The 19,937-nt window shown below is 44.7% G+C and overlaps 1 protein-coding gene across 10 annotated transcripts in view; it reads right to left on the bottom strand.

Annotated features, from left to right (window-relative positions):
- LOC144495209 (nipped-B-like protein) overlaps positions 1-19,937 on the bottom strand; it is a 728,344-nt gene that overhangs the window by 90,052 nt on the left and 618,355 nt on the right. For all 10 annotated transcript variants that reach the window (XM_078215273.1, XM_078215271.1, XM_078215278.1 and 7 more), the window contains 2 exons: positions 10,036-10,126; positions 1,852-2,025 (listed from right to left, as the gene is read on the bottom strand). In XM_078215273.1, the coding sequence (XP_078071399.1) occupies positions 1,852-2,025; positions 10,036-10,126 (265 nt within the window). The remainder of the gene's footprint in view (positions 1-1,851; positions 2,026-10,035; positions 10,127-19,937) is intronic.

Here is a 19,937-nt window from a genome sequence, read left to right as displayed (position 1 = left end):
TCTTTAAGAAACAAAACAATGGGAGTGGAGAGAGCATCAAGACAGGCTAAAAAGATGTGTATTGTCTCCAGACAAGACAGCCAGTGAAACTCTGCAGGTCCACGCAACTGTGGGAGTTACAAATAGTGTGACATAAATTCTGATTCTAGGATCGCATGATAAAGACTCAGGAGGAAAAAAGCAGAAATATTTATGTGAAATAGTGTGACATAAACCCAATATCCCGGTTGAGGCCGTCCTTGTGTGTGCGGAACCTGGCTATCAGTTTCTGCTCAGCGACTCTGCGCTGTCGTGTGTCGCGAAGGCCGCCTTGGAGAACGCTTACCCGAATATCAGAGGCCGAATGCCCGTGACCGCTGAAGTGCTCCCCAACAGGAAGAGAACAGTCTTGCCTGGTGATTGTCGAGCGGTGTTCATTCATCCGTTGTCGCAGCGTCTGCATAGTTTCCCCAATGTACCATGCCTCGGGACATCCTTTCTTGCAGCGTATCAGGTAGACAACGTTGGCCGAGTTGCAAGAGTATGTACCGTGTACCTGGTGGATGGTGTTCTCACGTGAGATGATGGCATCTGTGTCGATGATCCGGCACAGATGCCATCATCGACACAGATGCCATCATCTCACGTGAGAACACCATCCACCAGGTACACGGTACATACTCTTGCAACTCGGCCAACGTTGTCTACCTGATACGCTGATACACAGATGCCATCATCGACACAGATGCCATCATCTCACGTGAGAACACCATCCACCAGGTACACGGTACATACTCTTGCAACTCGGCCAACGTTGTCTACCTGATACGCTGCAAGAAAGGATGTCCCGAGGCATGGTACATTGGGGAAACTATGCAGACGCTGCGACAACGGATGAATGAACACCGCTCGACAATCACCAGGCAAGACTGTTCTCTTCCTGTTGGGGAGCACTTCAGCGGTCACGGGCATTCGGCCTCTGATATTCGGGTAAGCGTTCTCCAAGGCGGCCTTCGCGACACACGACAGCGCAGAGTCGCGGAGCAGAAACTGATAGCCAGGTTCCGCACACACAAGGACGGCCTCAACCGGGATATTGGGTTTATGTCACACTATTTCACATAAATATTTCTGCTTTTTTCCTCCTGAGTCTTTATCATGCGATCCTAGAATCAGAATTTATGTCACACTATTTGTAACTCCCACAGTTGCGTGGACCTGCAGAGTTTCACTGGCTGTCTTGTCTGGAGACAATACACATCTTTTTAGCCTGTCTTGATGCTCTCTCCACTCCCATTGTTTTGTTTCTTAAAGACTGGATTAGTTGTAAGTATTCGCATTCCAACCATTATTCATGTAAATTGAGTCTGTGTCTTATAAGTTCGGTTTGTGAACAGAATTCCCACTCACCTGAAGAAGGGGCTCAGAGCCTCGAAAGCTTGTGTGGCTTTTGCTACCAAATAAACCTGTTGGACTTTAACCTGGTGTTGTTAAACTTCTTACTGTGTTTACCCCAGTCCAACGCCGGCATCTCCACATCGTAAGGTTTGAGAGCAGGTATGTGTTTTATTTTGGTTATAGGATGTGTACACTCTTGACACAGGTGGAGTTACTGGTTCACAAGGCAGTAAATAGAGACATTATAGAAAAACCAATTTCCCCTCAAAGATCACACATCATCCCAATTTGGAAATAAACTCTTGTTCCTGTTCCAAAATCCTGGAAAACGCTACCAGCGTGTGGGAAGTTTACACCCCAAGGATTGCAACAATTCAAGACAGTGGCTCACCACCTCCTGAGGGGCCGATTAGGAATGGGCTTGCCAGTGTGGCCCACATCTCATGAATGAATTAGAAAAACAGCACTACTCACAATCTTTATCAGCTTGTTGCATCCGGCAGTCCTCCTCCTGCAGATACGTCTGAAGATTCTTCAGCACCTGGATTTTCAGTCCAATTGAGGCTTCTTTGTCTCGAAGAATATTATTATACAAATTCTTTACATCTTGTTCAAACATCAGATCAGGATGCTGTATGAATACAAAACCTGCAAAAAGAGTCACAGTTAACATTCAATTCTGGTAAGACTATTTCAAGATTGGGATTCACACCGGTTTCCCTATCTTTACAAAACAAACTGTGGCCCAATAAAACCACAGGTGTGTGGAAAATCCCTCATGACAGACCACTATGGAGCCGCTGTTAGTGTGCAATATAATCGGCTTTCGCTCAGAGCAAACCAGAATAGCACAAACAGAAACACAGCATAACAATCCAAGATACTACATCAACCAGCGCCAACTAAAAATAAAACTAGAAAATGCTGCAACTAAAGGGGCAAAAAGACAAATACATCAGCTGTTAACGCTATGGTGCAAACCAGCCAATGCGCCCAACATCAACTTAGATAATAGAAAACAGGCGGTTTTCATAATGATATGGGTGTAGTGATTGAAAGGATATGATGAGCACGACATGATACAAGTAGGTGGGGAAAAACCAGGGAGTGACTGGAACTTTAGCCTCCAAATCTTTTTCAATATGCTACATCATTAATAAAAGGCACAAAAATGCTAAGAACAGAAATCTGAAACAAAACCAGAAATTACTAGAATGTGTCAGTCAGCATCTGTGGAGAGAACATATAACTCAACACCTTGGGTTTCAGCCCTCCTTCAGAAGCACGAAGAAATCAAATCAGGAATCAGGAGAAGCTTCTTTACCTGAGTGCTTAAAATGTGGAACTTGCTACCACAAAGAATTGAGGCGAATAGAATAGATGCATTCAAGGGGAAGCTAGACAAAAAGATGAAAGAGAAAGGAATAGTATGTTGATGGGGTTAGGAGGAGGTGGTTTGTGTACAGCATAAATGCCAGCTTAGACCAACAGAGCAGAGTGGCCTGCTTCTGTGCTGAAAATTCTATGTAACCAGGAAGTGAACAAGTCTATGAAGTTAAAATTCCTGTGAAACTAGAACGTGGCAGTGGTTTCAGGGCTAACAATTGTTATTTTTCTGTTGATGTTAAAGCTGGTCCAGTTGCAGATCAAACAGATTCTTCTCAATGCTCAGGCCATTGAAATGCTAAGCAGGATTATAACCATCAACAAGTCATTCATTCCATTCACTTCCCTATTAAAAAATTACACAAGAGGCGGTGGCAGAATGGTATTGTCATAGAAACCCTACAGTACAGAAAGAGGCCATTCGGCCCATCGAGTCTGCACCGACCACAATCCCACCCAGGCCCTACCCCCATATCCCTACATATTCTACCCACTAATCCCTCTGACCTATGCATCTCAGGACACTAAGGGGCAATTTTAGCATGGCCAATCAACCTAACCAGCACATCTTTGGACTGTGGGAGGAAACCGGAGCACCTGGAGGAAACCCACGCAGACACGAGGAGAATGTGCAAACTCCACACAGGCAGTGACCCAATCCGGGAATCGAACCCAGGTCCCTGGAGCTGTGAGGCAGCAGTGCTAACCACTGTGCTACCGTGCCGCCCTGCGCCCACACTGCACAAGTAACCCAGAGACCCAGGGTAATGCACTGGGGACCAGAGTTCAAATTCCATCATGGCAGATGGTCGAGTTTGAATTAGAGTCATAGAGGTTTACAGCATGGAAACAGGCCCTTCGGCCCAACTTGTCCATGCCACCCTTTTGTTTTTAAAAACCCCTAAGCTAATCCCAATTGCCCGCATTTGGCCCATATTCCTCTATACCCATCGTACTCATGTAACTATCTAAATGCGTTTTAAAAGACAAAATTGTACCCGCCTCTACTACTACCCCTGGCAGCTTGTTCCAGACACTCACCACCCTCTGTGAGAAAAAGCTGCCCTCTGGACACTTTTGGATCTCTCCCCTCTCACCTTAAACCTATGCCCTCTAGTTTTAGACTCCCCTACCTTTGGGAAAAGATATTGACTATCCAGCTGATCTGTGCCTCTCATTATTTTATAGACCTCTATAAGATCACCCCTCAACCTACTACGCTCCAGAGAAAAACGTCCCAGTCTATCCAGATTCTCCTTACAACTCAAACCATCAAGTCCCGGTAGCATCCTAGTAAATCTTTTCTGCACTCTTTCTAGTTTAATAATATCCTGTCTATAATAGGGTGACCAGAATTGTACACAGTATTCCAAGTGTGGCCTAATGTCTTGTACAACTTCAACAAGACGTCCCAACTCCTGTATTCAATGTTCTGACCGATGAAACCAAGCATGCCGAATACCTTCTTCACCAATCTGTCCACCTGGGACTCCACTTTCAAGGAGCTATGAACATGTACCCCTAGATCTCTTTGTTCTGTAACTCTCCCCAATGCCCAACCATTAACTGAGTAAGTCCTGCCCTGGTTCAATCTACCAAAATGCATCACCTCGCATTTGTCTAAATTAAGCTCCATCTGCCATTCGTCAGCCCACTGGCCCAATTGATCAAGATCCCGTTGCAATTGGAGATAACTTTCTTCACTGTCCACTATGCCTCCAATCTTAGTGTCATCTGCAAACTTACTAACCATGCCTCCTAAATTCTCATCCAAATCATTAATATAAGTGACAAATAACAGTGGACCCAGCACTGATCCCTGAGGCACACCGCTTGAATAAAAATATCTGGAATTAAGAGTCTACTGATGACCATGAAATCATTGCCAATTGTTGTAAAAACACATCTGTTTCACGAATGTCCTTCAGGGAAGGAAATGCATCATCCTTACCTGGTCTGGCCTACATGTGACTCCAGACCCACAGCTATGTGAACAAAGAACAAAGAAAATTACAGCTCAGGAACAGGTCCTTTGGCCCTCCAAGCCTGCACCGACCCTGGTGCCCGACTTAACTAAAACCCCCATACCTTCCGGGGACCATATCCCTCTATTCCCATCCTATTCATGTACTTGGCAAGACGCCCCTTAAAAGTCACTACCGTATCCACTTTCACTACCTCCCCCGGCAACGCGTTCCAGGCACCCACTACTCTGTGTAAAAAAAATCTGCCTCGCACATCTCTTTTAAACCTTGCCACTCGCACCTTAAACCTATGCCCCCTAGTAATTGACTCTTCCACCCTGGGAAAAAGCTTCTGACTATCCACTCTGTCCATGCCTCTCATAATCTTGTAGACTTCTATCAGGTCTCCCCTCAACCTCCATCGCTCCAGTGAGAACAAACCAAGTTTCTCCAACCTCTCATAGCTAATGCCCTCCATACCAGGCAGCGTCCTCGTAAATTTTTTCTGTACCCTCTCCAAAGCCTCCACATCTTTCTGGTAGTGTGGCGACCAGAATTGAACACTATATTCCAAGTGCGGCCTAACTAGCTGCAACATGACTTGCCAATTTTTAAACTCAATACCCCGGCCGATGAAGGCAAGCATGCCATATGCCTTCTTGACTACCTTCTCCACCTGCATTGCCGCTTTCAGTGACGTGTGTACCTGTACACCAGATCCCTTTGCCTATCAATACTCTTAGGGGTTCTGCCATTTACTGTATATTTCCTATCTGTATTAGACCTTCCAAAACGCATTCCCTCACATTTGTCTGGATTAAACTCCATCTGCCATCTCTCTACCCAAGTCTCCAACTGATCTATATCCTGCTGTATCCTCTGATGGTCCTCATCGCTATCCGCAAATCCACCAACCTTTGTGTCGTCCGCAAACTGACTAATCATTTTCCTCCAAATCATTTATATATATTACGAACAGCAAAGGTCCCACCACTGATCCCTGAGGAACACCACTTGTCACAGCCCTCCATTCAGAAACGCACCCTTCCACTGCTACCCTCTGTCTTCTTTGACCGAGCCAGTTTTGTATCCACCTTGGTAGTTCACCTCTGATCCCATGCAACTTCACCTTCTGCACCAGTCTGCCATGAGGGACCTTGTCAAAGGCCTTACTGAAGTCCATGTAGACAACATCTACTGCCCTACCCTCATCAATCATCTTCGTCACTTCCTCAAAAAACTCAGTCAAGTGAGTGAGACACGACCTCCCCTTCACAAAACCATGTTGCCTCTCACTAATACGTTCACTTATTTCCAAGTGGGAATAAATCCTGTCTCGGAGAATCCTCTCCAATAATTTCCCTACCGCTGATGTAAGGCTCACCGGCCTGTAATTACCTGGATTATTCTTGCTACCCTTCTTAAACAAAGGAACAACATTGGCTATTCTTCAATCCTCTGGGACCTCCCCTGTAGCCAGTGAGGATACAAAGATTTCTCTGAAGGTCCCAGCAATTTCCTCCTTTGCCTCTCTCAGTATTCTGGGGTATATCCCATCAGGCCCTGGGGACTTGTCTACCTTAATGTTTCTCAAGAACCCCAAACCACCTCCTTTTTGATCTCAACATGACTCAAACTATCTGCACATCCTTTCCCAGACTCATCATCCACCAAGTCCTTCTCTTTGGTGAATACTGACGCAAAGTACTCATTTAATACCTCACCCATTTCATAGAACATAGAACATAGAACATTACAGCGCAGAACAGGCCCTTCGGCCCACGATGTTGCACCGACCAGTTAAAAAAAAAACTGTGACCCTCCAACCTAAACCAATTTCTTTTCGTCCATGAACCTATCTACGGATCTCTTAAACGCCCCCAAACTAGGCGCATTTACTACTGATGCTGGCAGGGCATTCCAATCCCTCACCACCCTCTGGGTAAAGAACCTACCCCTGACATCGGTTCTATAACTACCCCCCCTCAATTTAAAGCCATGCCCCCTCGTGCTGGATTTCTCCATCAGAGGAAAAAGGCTATCACTATCCACCCTATCTAAACCTCTAATCATCTTATATGTTTCAATAAGATCCCCTCTTAGCCGCCGCCTTTCCAGCGAAAACAATCCCAAATCCCTCAGCCTCTCCTCATAGGATCTCCCCTCCATACCAGGCAACATCCTGGTAAACCTCCTCTGCACCCTCTCCAAAGCCTCCACATCCTTCCTGTAATGTGGGGACCAGAACTGCACACAGTACTCCAAGTGCGGCCGCACCAGAGTTGTGTACAGTTGCAACATAACGCTACGACTCCTAAATTCAATCCCCCTACCAATAAACGCCAAGACACCATATGCCTTCTTAACAACCTTATCTACTTGATTCCCAACTTTCAGGGATCTATGCACACATACACCTAGATCCCTCTGCTCCTCCACACTATTCAAAGTCCTCCCGTTAGCCCTATACTCAACACATCTGTTATTCCTACCAAAGTGAATTACCTCACACTTCTCCGCATTAAACTCCATCCGCCACCTCTCGGCCCAACTTTGCAACCTGTCTAAGTCTTCCTGCAAACTACGACACCCTTCCTCACTGTCTACCACACCACCGACTTTGGTGTCATCAGCAAATTTGCTAATCCACCCAACTATACCCTCATCCAGATCATTAATAAATATTACAAACAGCAGAGGCCCCAAAACAGATCCCTGAGGTACACCACTTGTAACCGCACTCCATGATGAATATTTACTATCAACCACCACCCTCTGTTTCCTATCCGCTAGCCAATTCCTGATCCAATTTCCTAGATCACCCCCAATCCCATACATCTGCATTTTCTGCAGAAGCCTACCATGGTGAACCTTATCAAACACCTTACTAAAATCCATATATACCACGTCCACTGCCTTGCCCCCATCCACCTCCTTGGTCACTTTCTCAAAAAACTCAATAAGGTTAGTAAGGCACGACCTACCTGCCACAAAACCATGCTGACTATCACCTATCAATTCATTACTCTCCAAATAACTATAAATCCTATCCCTTATAATTTTTTCCAACATCTTGCCGACAACAGAAGTGAGACTCACCGGTCTATAATTCCCGGGGAAGTCTCTGTTCCCCTTCTTAAACAATGGGACAACATTCGCTAACCTCCAATCTTCTGGTACTATACCAGAGGCCAACGACGACCTGAAGATCAGAGCCAGAGGCTCTGCAATCACTTCTCTTGCCTCCCAGAGAATCCTTGGATAAATCCCATCCGGACCAGGGGATTTATCTATTTTCAGACCCTCCAGAATATCCTGCACATCCTCCTTATCAACTGTAATACTGTCTATTCTACTCCCTTGCAACCCAGTGTCCTCCTCAGCTATATTCATGTCCCCTTGCGTGAACACCGAAGAGAAATATTGGTTCAATGCTTCACCAATCTCCTCCGGTTCCACACATAACTTCCCTCTGCCATCTATAACTGGCCCTAAACTTGCCCTAACCAACCTTCTGTTCTTGACATACCTATAGAACGCCTTAGGATTCTCTTTAACCCTATCCGCCAAAGTCTTCTCATGTCCCCTTTTAGCCCTTCTAAGCTCGCTCTGGCTCCACGCATAGATTCCCTCCCTTGTCCTTCAGTGGGCCAACCCTCTCCCTGGCTACCCTCTTGCTCTTTATAAATGTATAAAAAGCCTTGGAATTTTCCATAATCCTGCTGGCCAATGCTTTTTCATGACTCCTTTTAGCCCTCCTTACTCCTTGCTTAAGTTTCTTTCTACTTTCCTTGTATTCCACACTTGCTTCGTGTGTTCCCAGCCTCTTAGCTTTGACAAATGCTTCCTTTTTCTCTTTGACTAGGCTCACAATATCTCTTGTTATCCAAGGTTCCCAAAACTTGCCATACTTATCCTTCATCCTTACAGGAATGTGCCAGTCCTGAATCCCTATCAACTTACACTTGAAAGCCTCCCACATGCCAGATGTTGATTTGCCCTCAAACATCTGCCCCCAATCTACATTCTTCAGTTCCTGCCTAATATTGTTGTAATTAGCCTTCCCCCAATTTAGCACCTTCACTTGAGGACTACACTTATCTTTATCCATCAGTACCTTAAAGCTTACTGAACTGTGGTCACTGTTCCCGAACTGCTCTCCTACTGAAACATCGACCTGGCCGGTCTCATTACCCAATACCAGGTCCAGTATGGCCCCTTCCCTAGTTGGACTATCTACATACTGTTTCAGGAAGCCCTCCGAGATGCTCCTTACAAACTCTGCCCCATCCACGCCCCTAGCACTAAGTGAGTCCCAGTCAATATAGGGGAAGTTAAAATCTCCCACCACAACAACCCTGTTACTTTTACACCTTGCCAAAATCTGCCTGCATATCTGTTCCTCAATCTCCTGCTGGCAATTGGGTGGCCTATAGTAAACCCCCAACATTGTGACTACACCTTTTCTATTCCTGAGCTCTACCCATATTGCCTCGCTGTACGAGCCCTCCGAGGTGTCCTCCCGGAGTACAGCTGTGGTATTCTCCTTAACCAGTAGTGGTTGACTCTTGCCCTCAGGAATGGCGTAGCAAGCCACTAAGCTCAAGGGCAATTAGCGACGGGCAATAAAGAAAGTTTAAAGTTTATTTATTATCGTCACAAGTAGGCTTACATTAACACTGCAATAAAGTTACTGTAAAAATCCCCTAGTCGCCACACTCCGGTGCCTGTTTGGTTACACTGAGGGAGACTTTAGCATGGCCAATACACCTGAAATGCACAGAAGAAACCATCAAGAATAGATTGTTCTTATACTGCTGAATCATGAGTTTGGTCATTGACTACCTTCCAATAGAAACAAGTCTCCAAGATATAGCTAACCCAGAACTAATTTTCAATTTATATCGCTTATATATACCTTCAAACTGTTCTTCACCTGAGACACAACAAATAGATACACCCTATCACACACCCTATTCACTGAAGGCCAGTTAAACATTTCTCCTTTCAGACTGCCTTTCTCTGTATTCCTAGCACTTACAAATCTCAACATTTAACACATGAATCAGTGGCATGAACCAGAATTCTGAATGAAGACTGAGGCCCAAAGCATTGACTTGTTCGTTCTGTCCACAGACTCTGTTCAGGCTGAGCGCTTCCAAAATTTTGTTTCGATTTATTTTCCCATCACTTGAATTTAGTTTTACTTTTCATTCATGAAGTAATGCATTGCAAAATGAGTGTCACAAAAAACCTTTCAAACACTTCCCAACCCATTACCTGTACAGTAACAGTTAATAGCACTTACCCAACCCTATGATTGCTTTGGTCTGAACTTCCTCGTCTTCATGTTTTGTGAAATAGAGCAGAAGTTCTAGCACCTTCTCTTTGATAACCACCTAAATTTGTAGAGGACAGAAAAGCAAGCTCAGTAAATAACAAAATACTAAGAACAGGAATGTAATTCATAGAAACACTGGAACCCTTCCAGCCTGCTCTCATAGAATGGTTACAGCAGAGGAGGAGCCAATTTGGCCCCATCACCTCCATGATGCTCTTTGCAAGAGCACCTCTGCTGGTCCCAATATGTTGCCATTTCCACATAGCGATGCAAATTCTCACTCTTCAGATGATTATCCAATTCCCTTTTGAAAGCCACAACTGCATCTGGCCCCACTACTCCCTCAGGTCGTACATTTCAGATCCTAACCACTCAGAAGTTTTCCTCCTGTCTTCTGGGGTTATTTTGCTCATCACCTTCAATCTGTGCACTCTGGTTCTTGACTTTTCCACCAATGGGAACAGTTTCTATCTACTCTGTCCAGACACATTTTGAACACTTCCAAATTTATTCTCAATGTTTTCTTTTCTAACCAAGCTTCTCCAATCTGTTCAATTGGCTGAAATCCCTCTAGCACTATTCTCATAAATCTTTCCTGCACCGTTCCCAAAACCCTCAACATTCCTAATGTGCTGTGCTCAGGATCTGAGACAATTCTCCAGTTGAAGATGAATCAGTGTTGCATATTGGTGCAACATCTCAATCCCTCTACTTATTGAACCCAGGATTTCATTTGCCCTTTTGGCCACTTTCAACAATATATGCTCATAGACCCTCTAGCCACTCTATTCCTGAACCCTTTTCAATTATTTGAATTGTCTCTACTCAGCCGTCGAGCAGAAGTTTACACTTCTCTGCTTTTGAACTTCACAGACCACTAGTCTGACCATTATCACAGTTCACAAACAAAGAACAAAGAAAAGTACAGCCAAGAAGAGGCCCTTCGGCCCTCCAAGCCCGCGCCGATCATGATGCCTGTCTAAACTAAAATTGTATGCACTTAGAGTTCGCATCCTTCCATTTCCATCCTATTCATGAATTTGTCTAGTTGCCCCTTAAATGCCGCTATCCTACCTGCACCCACCACCTCCCCGGACAGCGTGTTCGTCCGTCTTCTGGGGTTATTTTGCTTCTCACCTTAAATCTGATCATGACAAGGTAATTTATGTGTGGATCCACAAGAGATGAGTGAGATCCTAAATGAATATTTCTCATCAGTATTTACTGTTGAGAAAAGCATGGATGTTAGGGAAATTGGGGAATTAAATATTGATGTCTTGAGGAGAGTACATATTACAGAGGTGGTGATGCTGGAAGTCTTAAAGCGCATCAAGGTAGATAAATCCCCGGGACCTGATGAAGTGTATCCCAGGACATTGTGGGAGGCTAGGAAGGAAATTGCGGGTCCCCTAGCTGAGATATTTGAAGCATCGATAGTCACGGGTGAGATACCTGAAGGTTGGAGAGTGGCAAATGTTGTGCCTTTGTTTAAAAAGGGCTGCAGGGAAAAGCCTGGGAACTACAGGCCGGTGAGCCTCATATCTGTGGTGGGTAAATTGTTGGAAGGTATTTTGAGAGACAGGATCTACAGGCATTTAGAGATGCAAGGACTGATTAGGGACAGTCAGCATGGCTTTGTGAGTGGAAAATCATGTCTCACAAATTTAATTGAATTTTTTAAAGGGGTAACCAAGAAGGTAGATGAGGCCAGTGCAGTTGATGTTGTCTACATGGACTATAGCAAGGCCTTTGACAAGGTACCGCATGGTAGGTTGTTGCATAAAGTTAAATCTCACGGGATCCAGGGTGAGGTATCTAATTGGATACAAAATTGGCTTCTTGACAAAAGCCAGAGGGTGGTTGTAGAGAGTTGTTTTTCAAACAACTGTGACCAGCGGTGTGCCTCAGGGATCAGTGCTGGGCCCACTGTTATTTGTCATTTATATTAATGATTTGGATGAGAATATAGGGGGCATAGAACATTACAGCGCAGTACAGGCCCTTCGGCCCTCGATGTTGCGCCGACCAGTGAAACCAATCTAAAGCCCCTCTAATCTACACTATTCCAATATCATCCATATGTTTATCCAAAATGCCCTTTGAAAATCCAAATATATAACATCGACTGGTTCTCCTCTATCTACTCTGGCTGATACCTCCTCAAAGAACTCTTGTAAATTTGTCAAACATGATTTCCCCTTCATGAAACCATGCTGACTCTGCTTGATCATATTATGACTTTCTAAATCCAGTTGCTGTGGTCCTGGGGATAACAATGAAATAGATAGGACTAGGAAAGAGATTCTGCTTAGAGAGTATGAGCAGCTAGGGGCTAAATTAAAAAGCAGAACCTCCAAGGTAATAATCTCTGGATTGGGACAACCTTCAGCTGAACAGTGCTGGGACAAATATTCTGGAGAAATGTACACTAGGGTGGTAGAAAGGGCTTTTAACTAAATAGTGGGGTGGAAGGGGTCAAATGAGTGGCAGTGTGGTAAATTATAGGGAGATGACAAGGTAATAGAGCAAAGGAGCAACATGGATAATACTAACAGGTGGCAGGAAGGGACAGAGCATATAAACTTAAGAGTGCAACCAGCAGATAAGGCCAGATGTTGCAAAAATGGTAAGAAGACTGTTATCTGAATGTGTACAGCATTTGTAACCAAATGGATGAATTGTTAGCACAGGTAGAAATAAATATGCCTTAATAAACATGACAGAGGTATGGTTGAAGATGACCAAGACATGGACCTGAATATTTAGAATGACAGGAAGCTGGGAAAAGGTAGTGGAATAGCTCTGTTGATAAAGGATGACATTGGTACTGTATAAATACAAGTTGCTATTGTAACAACCCTTGTTTCTTCAATGAAACATCACTGCAGTTTGTGGGATGCAGCTGGTGTTGAATGGCTGCTGTAGTCAAATTTGTCCATCGTGTTAAACACCGATGTTTCAACATCTTATGGTGCAATGCAATTTCAAGTATTTCCGTCCCCTACTACCAAAGAAACACAAGTCAACAATCTACTGCCAACTACACAAAACCAGCGTTTTAAAAAATGTTTAGCATAAATTCTTTGCTTTTTACCCTGCACCTTTGTTAACAAAATCAATAAAACCAAACCACTTAAGCTTTGACAGTCTTTACAATTTATCCTGTCACCTTCAAAGATTTGCATCCATACCCCTCCAGGTCTCTATGTTCCTGCAACTCCTTTAAAATTGTACCATGTTATTTATAGTGCTTCTCATTATCACGATCAAAAGATATCACTTCACACTTCTCTGTTTTTAACTTTATCTGCCGTGTATCTGTCCATTTCACCAGTTTATAGTCGCAAAGTCTGATAACATCCTACTGATTGTTTACTTAGTTGTATGTTATCTGCAAATATTGAAATTGCGGTCTGTCCACCCAAATAAAGGTAATTAATATAAATTTAAAGTAATGGAGCCAACACTGATTCTTGGGGAACATCACTGTACATGCACCAACAACTTGTACGTCCAAAGGTGCTTCAGAGGGTAGCAATCTGGAGGCCGGGCAGGAATGTGATGGAGTAGTCAACTCTAGAGATAATTGAATTGAGGGTTTCAGCAGCAAATAAACTGAGGCAGAGTCACAGTCATGGAATTTTACAGGGATGGAAATCGGCAATCTTGGTAATCGCACCAGCATGAGAAACAGTCATTCACCACCACTCACTCTTTCTGTCCCTGAGCCAATTTTATATCCACGCCAATACTGTTTCTTTAATCCCATGGGCTTTAATTTTGATAATTTTATGTGGTAGTCAAAGGCCTTTTGAAAGTCAAATGAACATCAACGGGATTGCTCTCATGAAGCATTTTGATTACAGCACTTCTATATATCTGTTGGATTTTGTGTCAACTCAAATTACTAAAATTATGCCCTCCCCCAACCACCAAGGCATACGTAATATGCTCATCCCCTTCATACTTACTTTCATGGTTAGTAAGTTTGCAGATGACACCAAGATTGGTGGCATGGTGGACAGTGAGGAAGGTTATCTCCAATTGCAGCGGGATCTTGATCAATTGGGCCAGTGGGCTGACGAATGGCAGATGGAGTTTAATTTAGACAAATGCGAGGTGATGCATTTTGGTAGATTGAAACAGGGCAGGACTTACTCAGTTAATAGAATATAGAAATAATACGGCACAAACAGGCCCTTCGGCCCACAAGTTGTGCCGGTCATGTCCCTACCTACCGAGGCTTATATATAGGCTTACCTATAACCCTCAATCCTATTAAGTCCCATGTACTCTTCCAGAAGTCTCTTAAAAGACCCTATCGAATTTGCCTCCACCACCACCGACGGCAACTCCACTCATCCACCACCCTCTGAGTGAAAAACTTATCCCTGACATCTCCTCTGTACCTACTCCCCAACACCTTAAACCGGTGTCCTCTCGTAGCAGCCATTTCAGCCCTGGGAAAAAGCCTCTGAGAATCCACCCGATCTATACCTCTCAACATCTTGGACACCTCATCAGGTCACCTCTCATCCTTCGTCTCTCCAAGGAGAAAAGACCGAGCTCCCTCAGCCTATCCTCATAAGGCATGCCAACCAACCCAGGCAACATCCTTGTAAATCTTCTCTGCACCCTTTCAATCATTTCCACATCCCTCCTGTAATGAGGCGACCATAGTACTCCAAGTGGGGTCTGACGAGGGTCTTATAAAGTTGCATCATTATCTCCCGACTCCTAAACTCAATCCCTTGATTGATGAAGGCCAGCACATCGTACGCCTTCTTCACCACCTCCTCTACCTGCGAGGCCGATTTAAGAGTCCTATGGACCCGAACCTCAAGGTCCTTCTGATCCTCTGCACTGCTAAGAGTCTTACCCTTGATATTATACTCCTCCATCCCATTTGACCTGCCAAACTGGACCACTACACTGCCATTTCTCTGCCCAATCTTGGATCCTATCTATGTCACGCTGCAGCTTCTGACATCCCTCCAACCTATCCACAACACCACCAACCTTCGTGTCGTCGGCAAACTTACCAACCCATCCCTCCACTTCCTCATACAGGTCATTTATGAAAATGACAAACAGCAAGGGTCCCAGAACAGATCCCTGGGGCACTCCACTGGTGACTGACCTCCATTCAGAAAAAGACCCGTCTACAACTACTCTCTGCCTTCTGCAGGCAAGCCAGTTCTGAATCCACAAAGCAACAGCCCCTTGGATCCCATGCCCTCTCACTTTCTCGAGAAGTCTTGCATGGGGGACCTTATCGAACGCCTTGCTGAAGTCCATGTAAATTGCATCTACCGCTTTTCCTTCGTCAATGTGTTTAGTCACATTTTCAAAGAACTCCACCAGGCGCGTAAGGCACGATTTGCCTTTGACAAAGCCGTGTTACTTTTGAGCATACTAAACTTCTCTAAATGTTCATAAATCCTGTCCCTCAGGATCTTCTCCATCAACTTACCAACCACTGAGGTTAGACTCACCGGTTGGTAATTTCCTGGGCTATCCCTATTCCCTTTCTTGAATATAGGAACCACATCCGCAATCCTCTGGAACCTCTCCTGTCTCCATCGACGATGCAAAGATCATCGCCAGAGGCTCTGCAATCTCTTCCCTCGCCTCCCACAGTAACCTGGGGTACATCCCATCCGGTCCCGGCGACTTATCCATCTTAACGCTTTTCAAAATTTCCAACACATCCTCTTTCTTAATGTCCACGTTAATGGTAGGGTGTTGGAGAGAGTTACAGAACAAAGAGATCTAGGGGTACATGTTCATAGCTCCTTGAAAGTGGAGTCACAGGTAGACAGAGTGGTGAAGAAGGCATTCAGCATGCTTGGTTTCATTGGTCCGAACATTGAATACAGGAGTTGGGACGTCTTGTTGAAGTTGTACAAGACATTGGTAGGGCCACACTTGGAATACTGTGTGCAATTCTGGTCACCCTATTATAGAAAGGATATTATTAAACTAGAAAGAGTGCAGAAAAGATTTACTGGGATGCTACGGGGACTTGATGGATTGAGTTATAAGGAGAGGCTGAATAGACTGGGACTTTTTTCTCTGGAGCGTAGGAGGCTGAGGGGTGACCTTATAGAGGTCTATAAAATAATGAGGGGCACAGATCAGCTGGATAGTCAATATCTTTTCCCAAAGGTAGGGGAGTCTAAAACTAGAGGGCATAGGTTTAAGGTGAGAGGGGAGAGATACAAAAGTGTTCAGAGGGGCAATCTTTTCACACAGAGGGTGGTGAGAGTCTGGAACAAGCTGCCAGAGGTAGTAGTAGAGACGGGTACAATTTTATCTTTTAAAAAGCATTTAGATAGTTACATGGGTACGATGGGTATAGAGGGATATGGGCCAAATGCGGGCAATTGGGATTAGCTTAGGGGTTTAAAAAAAAATAAGGGTGGCATGGACAAGTTGGGCCGAAGGGCCTGTTTTCATGCTGTAAACCTCTATAACTCTATTCACCACCCTTTGCGTAAAAAAACTTGCCTCGCACATCTCCTCTCAGCATTTCCCCACACACCTTAAGCCTATGTCCCCGAGTACTTGACTTTTCTACCCTAGGAGCTCCACCAATTTTTGTGTCGTCTGCGAACTTACTAATCACGCTGGCTACATTTTCCTCCCAAATCTTCAAGTTTTGTCGTATCTGCGAATCTTAACATAAGAAAAGCTATAGTCTGAATACTGGTTCCTGTGGAGTCCCACTGCATATATTCCAAGTGCCTGAAAAGCAACCATTCACCATCACACTGTTTCCTTTCACTCAGCCAATTTTGCTTCCGTGCTGCCACTGCTTCTTTCATTCCATAGGCAACTTTAAGTGCCTTTTCGAAGCTCATATACACATCAACCACATTATTCTCATTAATTCTCCATGTCACCTCAACTAAATCTCAATCGAGTTAGTTAAACATGATTTGGCTGTAACAAATTGTTGCTGGCTTTCATTAATCAATACACATTTTTCCAAGTGACTGCTAATTTTGTCCCAGATTCTCACTTTTAAAAACTCTCTCCATAGACTAGCTTGTGTTGGCCAACAAAGAGATAAAAGAAATAAGAACATAAGAAATAGGAGCAGGAGTAGGCCATCTGGCCCTTCGAGCCTGCCCCGCCATTCAACAAGATCATGGCTGATCTGAAGCGAATCAGTTCCACTTACTCGCCTGTTCCCCATGTCCCCTAATTCCCTTATCGATCAGAAAACTATCTACCCGTGATTTAAACATATTCAACAAGGAAGTCTCCACCACTTCAATGGGCAGAGAATTCCAGAGATTCACTACCCTCTGAGAGAAGAAGTTCTCCCTCAACTCTGTTCTGAACCGGCCCCCCCTTATTTTGAGGCTGTGCCCTCTAGTTCTGGTTTCCCTTCTAAGTGGAAAGAATCTCTCCACCTCTACCCTATCCAGCCCCTTCATTATCTTATATGTCTCTATAAGATCACCCCTCATCCTTCTAAACTCCAACGAGTACAGACCCAATCTGTTTAATCGCTCCTCATAAGCCACACCCCTCATCTCCAGTATCAACCTGGTGAACCTTCTCTGCACTCCCTCCAAGGCCAATATATCCTTTCGCAAATAAGGGGACCAAAACTGCACACAGTACTCCAGTTGCGGCCTCACCAGTGCCTTGTACAGTTGCAGCAAGACCTCCCTGCTTTTATATTCTATCCCCCTCGCGATAAAGGCCAACATTCCATTCGCCTTCTTGATCACCTGCTGCACCTGCAGACTGAGTTTTTGCGATTCGTGCACAAGGACCCCCAGGTCCCTCTGCACAGTCGCACGATCTAATTTTTCTCCATTTAAATAATATTCCAATTTACTATTATTTCTTCCAAAGTGGATAACCTCACATTTGCTAACGTTATATTCCATCTGCCAGATCCTCGCCCACTCGCTCAGCCTATCCAAATCTCTCTGCAGACGTTCCGCGTCCTCCACGCAATTCGCTTTCCCACTCATCTTCGTGTCATCAGCAAACTTGAATACCCTAGATTCAGTCCCCTCCTCCAGATCATCTATGTAAATGGTAAACAATTGAGGCCCCAGCACCGATCCCTGCGGCACGCCACTGGTCACCAACTGCCAACCAGAAAAGCACCCATTTATCCCAACTCTCTGCTTCCTGTTAGATAGCCAATCCCCAATCCACGCCAACACCTTACCCCTAACTCCGTGTACCCCAATCTTCTGCAGCAACCTTTTGTGAGGCACCTTATCGAACGCCTTCTGGAAATCGAAAAACACCGCATCCACCGGTTCCCCTCTGTCAACTGCACTAGTGACATCTTCATAAAAGTCCAGTAGATTCGTCAAACACGACTTTCCCTTCATGAATCCATGCTGCGTCTGCTTGATCGAACCATTCTTATTCAGGTGCTCTGTTATTTCCTCTTTAATAATGGACTCTAGCATCTTCCCAACTACGGACGTTAAGCTAACCGGCCTGTAGTTACCCGCCTTTTGCCTACTTCCTTTTTTAAACAGCGGCGTAACAGTAGCTGTTTTCCAGTCAACCGGCACTACCCCAGAGTCCAGCGAATTTTGATAAATTACTACTAATGCATCTGCTATTACCTCAGCCATTTCTTTCAGTACCCTGGGATGCATTCCATCCGGGCCCGGGGACTTGTCTACCTTCAGTCCTATTAATCTACCAAGCACCACCTCCTTAGCAACAGTAATTGTATTAAGGACCTCCCTTCCCACCAAGTCGCGATCTCTAATATTCGGCAAACTATAAAATAAGCCGTTCATTTAAGTATCAATTTCAAGCACCTGGTCCACAGCCTTACAGAATGCAGTACTTCATATACAGATCCAGGCACCCGTGGAACACCACTAGTCACCGGTTGCCAGCCTGAAAAGGACACCCTTAGCCCCACTCTCTGCCTTCTGTCTGTCAGCCAATCTTCTATCCATGCCACTACCTTGCCTTTAACACCATTGGCTCTTAACTTATTTAGCAGCCTCCTGTAAGGCACTTTGTCAAAGGCTTTCTGGAAATCCAAATAAATAACGTCCACTGGTTCTCCTTTATCTAATTTCTTCATTACTTCCTCAAAAAACAGATGTGTCAGACATGACGTCCCTTTGACGAAGCCGTGCTGACTCAGCCCTAATTTACCATGCATTTCCAAGTAATCCGCAATTTCATCCCTAATAATGGACTCCAAGATCTTACCCATTACTGAGGTCAGGCTAACTGAGCTATAATTTCCCATCTTCTGCCTCCCTCCCTTCTTAAACAGGGGTGTTACATTACCCTTTTTCCAGTCCTCGAAGACCTTCCCTGACTCCCCGATTCAGCTATCTCCTTCAGAATTCTGGGTGTAGTCCATCCGGTCTGTGAGATTTATCCACCATCAGACCGTACAGCTTCCCTGGCACTAGTAGATCCTTAATTCCATATTTTTCATTATTTAATTCAAATTCCACCATCTGCCATAGAGGAGCAGATATGCAGACAGATTTTGGAAAGATGCAAGAACAACAGGGTTGTTGGGGTGGGTGATTTTAACTTTCCCTATATTGATTGGGACTCTCTCACTGCTAAGGGCTTAGCTGGGGCAGAATTTGTAAGCAGCGCCCAGGGGGGTTTCTTGAAACAGTGTGTAAATAGCCCAACTCGGGAAGGAGACATTTTAAACTTGGTATTGGGGAATGAACGATCATAATTCCGTAAGTTTTAAGGTGCTTGTGGATAGGGACAAGAGTGGCCCTCGGACGAAGGTGTAAAATTGGGGCGGGGGACGACGACGACGGGGGACGACTAACCACAGCATTAGGCAGGATACGAATAGCTTAGATTGGGGGAAGCTGTTTGAGGGTAAATCA

Source organism: Mustelus asterias, chromosome 6 (genome assembly GCF_964213995.1).
Source record: "Mustelus asterias chromosome 6, sMusAst1.hap1.1, whole genome shotgun sequence".
In the NCBI taxonomy this organism is placed as follows: domain Eukaryota; kingdom Metazoa; phylum Chordata; class Chondrichthyes; order Carcharhiniformes; family Triakidae; genus Mustelus; species Mustelus asterias.
This window is presented reverse-complemented; position numbering and strand designations above follow the sequence as displayed.